This window comes from Suillus discolor, assembly GCF_016758755.1.
Source record: "Suillus discolor strain FC423 chromosome Unknown F5147scaffold_111, whole genome shotgun sequence".
Classification (NCBI taxonomy): Eukaryota; Fungi; Basidiomycota; class Agaricomycetes; order Boletales; family Suillaceae; genus Suillus; species Suillus discolor.
In genome coordinates, this window is record NW_024541358.1 from 1,247 (window position 1) to 9,486 (window position 8,240).

Below are 8,240 nucleotides of genomic sequence, written 5' to 3' on the forward strand. Positions count from 1 at the left end.
CGTCCAGGACCCTCTGAACCGGACCGAACCGGACCACGGCAGCACTAACGCTCGCAAGTGATTGTACATCTACTCATTGGTCTATTTCGACACATCACATGTCATGTTACTGACCATGACTAGATTCCAGTCCTTGAAACTCCATACTCCAGATTCCCCAATACAGAGCACTCTACTGTCGAGCACAAACACCAGAGCATTATCAACATCATCGCTCAGCACCAGCAGCAATCGGATACAGTTCTGCACGATGTTACGCACTCAAATAGATCTGTTAGGCGGAGCCCTAAGAGGGGCGTCGTCCGCTAACGTTCGTGACGTAACCAAAAGAATTTGGTATAGCAAGTGAGACTGGCAACGACGAGTCGGCAGTGATCACAGTACGCGCGTGTCACGTGACTTCTAAGACGGATGTCTATGAAGTCGCTCAAGGTAAGGACAGTCTTGTCCGAACGATGAGGTCAATCAAGGTAGACTTAGTCGCGATGAGCAACTAAGAAAAGATACTAGAGACTGAAGCCAAAGGGGCGTTCAGAGGGAAGTATGTTCCAGGGAAGATTGAGTAGATTCAAGTTAGAGAATCTAGTACAGGGTGACCGACTACTTATACTAAGTGGAGAGGGTTAAGGGCAAGGCTACCGCACAGTAGGTAAGGGTAAAGGGGAAACGAGAATGGTATAGGTGCGTTGGCAGCAGAGCCGGATTAGTGATGGATGGTCGAATGTGGAATGAGACTGAGAAACGTTGGAACGGACCAACGGTAAGAATACAACGTGCGGGAATCCGCAGTCAGAAGGAACAGAAAGGGAAAGCCACATTGGTGGCACGAGTCAGACCAAGTCATAGGTGCGGGACCACATTGGTGGTCAAATCAGGGGAGGAACGTGCGTGCACATGCATGTTACAAGTAACATCGGTCACGTGGCCCCCCTATCATTTTCCCCTCATCCTCGCCCTCACCATCTACCGGCTTGCCCTCCTTTACCGACTTTCCGTTGACCGGATCCTCGGGACCGTTCCCGTCCCTCGCATCATTCGCCTCTATGCACGTGCACGCACGTTCCTCTCTTGATTCGACCACCAATGTGGTCCCGCACCTCTGACTCGGTCTGACTCGTGCCACCAATGTGGCTTTCCTCTTTCTGTTTCCCCTGACTGCGGATCCCCGCACGTTGTATTCTTACCGTTGGTCCGTTCCAACGTTTCTCGGTCTCATTCCACATTCGACCATCCACCACTAATCCGGCTTTGATGCCAGCGCACCTATACCATTCTCGCTTCCCCTTTACCCTTACCTACTGTGCGGTAGCCTTGCCCTTAACCCTCTCCACTTAGTATAAGTAGTCGGTCACACTGTACTAGATTCTCTAACTTGAATCTACTCAATCTTCCCTGGAACATACTTCCCTCTGAAGCCCCCTCAGCTTCAGTCTCTAGTATCTTTTCTTAGCCGCTCATCGCGACTAAGTCTACCTCGATCGACCTCATCGTTCGGACAAGACAGTCCTTACTTTGAGTGACTTCTCACGACATCCGTCTACGAAGTCACGTGACACGCACGTACTGTGATCGCTGCCGACTCGTCGTCGCCAGTCTCACTTGCCATACCGGACCCTTCCGGTTACGTCACGAACATTAGCGGACGACGCCCCTCTTAGGGCTCCGCCTAACAGATCTATTTGAGTGCGTAACAGTGCATAGAGATGGACGATGCGAGGGACGGGAACGGTCCCGAGGATCCGGTCAATGGAAAGTCGGTAAAGGAGGACGAGCTGGTAGATGGTGAGGGCGAGGATGAAGGGAAAATGATAGGGGGGCCACATGACTGATGTTACTTGTAACACACGAGCTCTCGCGCCTGGAGGCCGTGATAGATAGCGTTGTCAGCATTATCGCTGAGCGCCGGCAGCAATCGGATGCGGTTCTGGACGAGCTCTCGGATCTGCAGGCCATGATGGATAGCATCAAAAATCATCATCAGCAAGTTGTCGAAAAGAAAGGGAAGATTATGCAGTCGATGAATCTGCACAAGGGACTCCTATCGGCTCTCTGGCGCTTTCCAACGGAAGTCCTATCCCAAATATTTAACCACTGTCTCCCTGAAACCACATTTTCGCTATCCCCATTGAGCTTCCGAGTTAAAGCCCCCATACTGTTAACAAGAATATGCCAACGATGGAGGGAGGTTGCTGTGGGTACGCCCGATTTATGGTGCAGGTTGTATGTGGAAGCCAACGGAAGCTGGGAGCAGGCAGCTTTCTGTTATGACTTGTGGCTCAAGCGTTCACGAGGACGTCCACTCTCGTTAGAACTTGGGGACCGCTGCTCGACCACACTATGATTTCTTCTTCTTCAGCCTCATATGAGGCGTATAAAATTTCTCCGAGTCTCTGCCGATTACTTCTGGGGTAGACACCCTCAGCTGTTTGCTACTGACCTCCCAGAACTTCAGGAGCTAGCCATACTAGGGACGACAGATCGTGATATTCCAAATATTGCACAATTTATCTCGCGACTGCCATCCACTATGCGCTGTCTCAAGTTCATTAACATGATGCCGGTTTTCAGCATCGAGGACTTGTCTTCTTTAGGCCCCATATGGGCTTACTTGACGGATGTCCAGATCGCCGTATGTAACCCGAACGCATTCCTCCATTTGCTCCAACTATGTCCCAACCTCTCTTCCTTAAATGTCCACATAGAATCTGACCGAAAAGAACCCATGGAATCATTCACGCACACAAAATTACAATCCTTATGCATCATCCTTCATGGTAGTCCTCTGCTCACGCGCCCTTTATCTGACCTGTTCAATGCTGTATCACTCCCCAATTTGCGCGCGCTTGAAGTTAGCAGCACTAGCCCCCATGGATCTTCTTGGCCTCATGAGGATATGCAGGCATTATTGGCACGGTCAAAGTGTCCCCTGGAGACCCTTACTATCATTGGTCGATCGATGATAACAGACGCGCAGCGAGCGGAATATGTTTCGCTCATTCCTTCCCTTGAAGCAGTGAATTACGCTCATACATACTTTTGATAATCCTGGGTATCTACATATATGATTCAAACACCGATCAGTACTCAATAGTTGGAGACATCCGCATGGCACTGCAGAGATATACACCAATTCACCCTTTGTCAATTTGCACTTAGTATCCCGCGATCACATGCAAGTGTAGCGTTTAATGTGTCGCTCTTGTTTACACCACCTCCAGGGTACCAAGGCTCCGGACCACCAAATTCTTCTCCGCTACTCCCTCGTGGTGCAGGAACACCTGCACCGAAGTCTAAACCACGCTCATGTCCTTCAAAGATCATAGAAGCTTCCCTTCTTCAACTTCGATCTGTGCCTTCAAATCTCCCCCAGAGTATGACCATAACCTGATTCTCGCATGCGCTTTCCAAATTCGAAATCTTCAATCATGGCCCAAACGTCGATCCCATTGTAATTTTTGACAACATCTTGGCTGCCTTCATGTGATCAGTTTCAAAACCCTGCTATGTCCTAGAGGCAGGTCTCTGCCACCAACCAACCACATCGACTCAAGATTCACCCCTCCCTGTCTCAAAGTCGCCATTCCCTCCACAACTTGACATCAAGCAGCAGACGCTCGACTCCTGCACTATCGCTGATGTCCCTGCATGTCCCTTTCTGGGTGTATTGACATAACCGTTTTAGAACCACAGTGCTTTCAATACGATGAGAGGTGGATCATGAGTTGTCCTCGAAGATAAGAAGCACGAGCAAATAGAAACTTGCATCTAACGTTCCAGCAACATCGCCTATAAACATCTCTCGCTCCTTGACTTTCCCGTTCTGTACACTGCTTTCCTTCGTTGATACAGTAGAGATATCCAGGATATTGGTTGAAACATTGTCAATGTCAAAGACCTATAGCAAATGATTCGAATAAATACTATGACGCTAAACCTATGTCTTCTTGACATCTATTTTGTGATACCAAATAACTACTTGAACACCACAACGAGGCTTGGAATAGAAACAAAAAACAAACTGCCCGTGCTCCCTGCAAGCACTAGACAACGGTTTATGTCAACTTCATCGAGCATTACACACTACTACGAGCCCATTCAGTGAAATTCACTTGTCTCAGACGGGCAGCCGAGTGTGACAATGTACCAAGAGAGACGGGCCATCCCATGTGGGCCCATGGCAATAATTGTACCATGATATATGGGTGGGCCGAGTGAATGTGTGTACCCAAGACAAAGGGATGGGCCGAGGGTATATAGTATAGAGAGTGGTATAGGAATGTACTAGTATATAGGACATGATGAATGGTTAATTTGGTGTACAATGGAGACGAGTGGGCCGGATGAATGTGTACCCAAGGCAAAGGGATGGGCGGAGTGAATGTGTGTACCTGAGGCAAAGGGATGGGCCGAGTGAATGTGTGTACCCAAGCAAAGGGATGGGCCGAGTGAATGTGTGTACCCGAGGCAAAGGGATGGGCTGAGGGTATCCGGGTTACGATGCAGATAAGTGGGCTGGAAGAATCATATTTACCGGAGATTTGGTGAAATCTACCATTCGGTAGGTATGTCACCAGGTGAATCCAAGTGGACCGGTCCATATGCCATATTATACTACCGGCTGGTGCGATTCCAGGGGTGGTTTGGTTGTGTCAATCGGTTCATATTTCATTGAGATACAGTCAATACAAGATTCCATGCTAATTGATCTGGCAGGTGGATATTGGTTCACATTGACCGGCTCAAGTGGACCGGATCATATGCCCTATTATACTACCGGCCGGCGCGAGTTCAGGGGTGGTTTGATTGTGTCAATCGGTTCATATTTGATTGAGATACAGGCATTACAAATTCTGTGCTAATTGATCCGGCAGGTGGACATCGGTTCACATTGACCGGTTCAAATGGACTGGTCCATATGCCGTATTATACTACCGGCCAGTGCAACTTCAGTGGTGTTTTGGATGTGTCAAATGGTTCATATTTGATTGAGATACAGGCAATACAAAATTCTGTGCTAATTGATCCGGCAGGTGGACATCGGTTCACATTGACTGGCTCAAGTGGACCGGTCCATATGCCGTATTATACTACTGGCCGTTGCAAGTTCAGGGGTGGTTTGGTTGTGTTAATCGATTCATATGTGATTGAGATAGGGGCAATACAAGATTCTATGCTAATTGATCAGGCAGGTGGATATTGGTTCACATTGACCGGTTCAAGTGGACCGGTCCATATGCCGTATTATACTACCGGCCGGTGCAATTTCAGGGGTGGTTTGTTTGTGTTAAATGGTTCATATTTGATTGAGATACAGGCAATACAAAATTCTGTGCTAATTGATCCGGCAGGTGGACATTGGTTCACATTGACCGGCTCAAGTGGACCGGTCCATATGCCGTATTATATTACCGGCCGGTGCGAGTTCAGGGGTGGTTTGGTTGTGTGAATCAGTTCATATTTGATTGAGATACAGCCAATACAAATTCTGTGCTAATTGATCTGGCAGGTGTTACGGTATACTTATTCCCCTAGCTTTTCCTTCGTTACTGGACAATGGTCGTTTGTTGTATCTGCTACTGAACGTCCAATCACATTCCAGACGCTTACTCACATTATCACTAAACTCACCTTCCATTCTAGTAACCGTCACCATGCATAGCCCTTATCTCTTATCAAGCAGGCTGTCCGCACTATGTTTGCTATCTCTTATCTCTTATCTCTTACCAAGCGGGCTGTCCACCTTCTATCTTGATACGCCATTTACAAGCTCCGCTTGAACACTCGCTATATAGACACATAGTGTACCATCTGTATTCTGCACTTTAATCTACTGGGTTCTACCTGGAACATAGTCCTTTAGCAAGGTCTCCAACCTTGCTATCTAAGAACCATTATTCTAAGGGAGTCGCCGATACTCGCCTTAGCCAGAAACCTTTGACCTCTCGTTCGAGAGAAGAACTACGTCTGTCTCACCGAATCTCAGTCCACCCGGACTTAGACAGCTCGACATATCCCAGTCGTAACAAAAGATTAAAGTCTCATTATAGACGCCACCATCTGCGACGTCAACTGACACCACGACTTCGTTAACTCCTTTGATCGGAGCTTTGAACCTAGGCATGCTACCGCCTATACCACCGTTGAACACCATGACTACCACTACCAAAGAAGTAGAAATCAAGATCGGTTCCCCTCCCGAATTCGATGGAGACCACGACGAATCGCACAGGTTCATGCTGAACTGCAATGCGTATTTAGACATCAACGACAAGATTTACGACAGTGATAAGAAGAAAGTAATCTTCACACTCTCATTCATGACCAAGGGTAATGCAGCCGCTTGGAAAGAAGACTTCATGGAGACCGCTCAAAACTCCAAGAGAAAGAACACTGCCAGAAATGTCATTGGATATGGCAGTTGGGACGACTTCAAAGTCGCCTTCAAAGAGGCCTTCGGAGCCATAGACCCGGCAGGGACGGCCATGGCTAAAGTCCGAGCCCTCGAAATGAAGGGAGACCTCCACACTTACATCTCCAACTATCACCTCTTAGCCCACAAAGCCGGTATAACTGAGAACATCACCAAAGTAGAGTTCTTCCATGAAGGCCTTGATATAGGGCTTCGAAACAACCTCTACCACACCGGAGAAAGTCTAGACGACTTCGAAACTGTTATTGCTACTTGTATCAACCTGGACAATGCCTTCCAGAGATTGAAAGCGATACAGAAACGAGAAAACCCATTTCAGCATAAAAAGAAGAAGTATGGAGACCGCCACTTCACTCCTCGTAGGAGTGATGCCATGGAAGTAGATCGACTCTCCGAATCTGAGGTGAAAAGACACCTGAAAGAAGGATGTTGCTTCAACTGCCACCAGACAGGGCATCGCGCAAACGACACCACATTCCACCCCAGAGAGGATAAGAAACAGAAGATGCCTATCAGAAGGAAGGTTGAGAAAGAAGAGAGTAGCGATGATGAGGAGGAGGCAAACCGACACTTCGTGGAAATGGATTTTTGAATCAGAAGGCTGCATCGATGTCAGTACCTTCTGTCCCTATATGACTTGTACAATCACTTGGAAATAAAAAGGAGCTTCGTGTCCCCACTACTATTATCTCCACCAAGCGTATCAAAACCATCGAAACCTCTATGGTCGTCGACTCTGGAGCAAGCGGAACCTTCATTAGTGAAGAATTCTGCAAGCTACACAGAATTAAAACCCATAAACTCTCGAAACCCTTCCCCGTCACAACCGCAGATGGATCTGATGCCAAAGGAGGACTCATTTCCCGCTATTGCATCCTCACTGTCAAAATTGACAAACGAACGATGATAGGAAAGTTCAATGTAACCAAACTCGCAAAGAAAGATAAAATTCTACTCGGGTTCCCATGGTTGAAAGCATTGAACCCATCAATCGACTGGACAAACAAAGCACTGTCCCTCGCGTCGAACGAATGGTCGCTCAAAATCGAAAGAAACATCGACCATCTCAGAAAATGGCGCAATCTTCCGCCACTGTTTCCCCTTGCCACTCCTATGAAGAAAGAACCATCCCGTGAATGGAAAGATTCCAAATTGAAGAAACCCCCCGTAGTACTTGCTCACCCTCGAGCTTCTGTTGAAGAAGTCACCGACAAGGAGCTCCCCCATCTCATACCAGATCAAGACGAGCCGGACTATGATACCAAGGAAGACGTATGGTCGGAAAATTACGCACCGCCGGTCGTCGACCCCTCCCTCTACCCCTTGAATGATGAAGACGTCTTAATCGAATATTCCCCAGATGGTTCCCAAGTCAGAATAATCTCCGAAATCTCTTTCGATACCCCACTCACAAAAGATGGTACTTCGAAGCAAGAACAAAGTTATTCGAAAACCAGCAATAAAGCTCAGGAATTTGCCGTTGCTGGAGAAAAGGAAAAAATGAAGAAAAGTTTCGAAGAACTCGTTCCTCCCTATCTACACACTTACACCGATATTTTTGCAAAAGACGGTCTCAACAAACTGCCCCCAGAGCGACCCGGTATAGATCATCAAATTGATCTGAAACCCAGATTTATGCCACGAACATCCAAAATCTACCCGCTATCAGGAAAGGAAAGAGAAGCAGTAAAAACCTTTATCAAAGAAAACACGGAGAAAGGGTTCATTGTACCTTCAAAGTCCCCACAAGCCAGTGGATTTTTCTTCGTAGGAAAGAAGAGCGGCGAGCTGCGCACCTGTCAGGATTACC

The 8,240-nt window shown here is 47.5% G+C and overlaps 1 protein-coding gene across 1 annotated transcript; it reads left to right on the plus strand.

The window, feature by feature from the left end:
* Window positions 1–1,828: 1,828 nt before the first annotated feature.
* Window positions 1,829–2,341, plus strand: F5147DRAFT_587113 (uncharacterized protein; the record flags this gene model as incomplete). Its single annotated transcript, XM_041431967.1, has 1 exon — window positions 1,829–2,341. The coding sequence occupies one exon, from the start codon at window positions 1,829–1,831 to the stop codon at window positions 2,339–2,341; it is 513 nt and encodes a 170-aa protein (XP_041285893.1).
* Window positions 2,342–8,240: the final 5,899 nt, after the last annotated feature.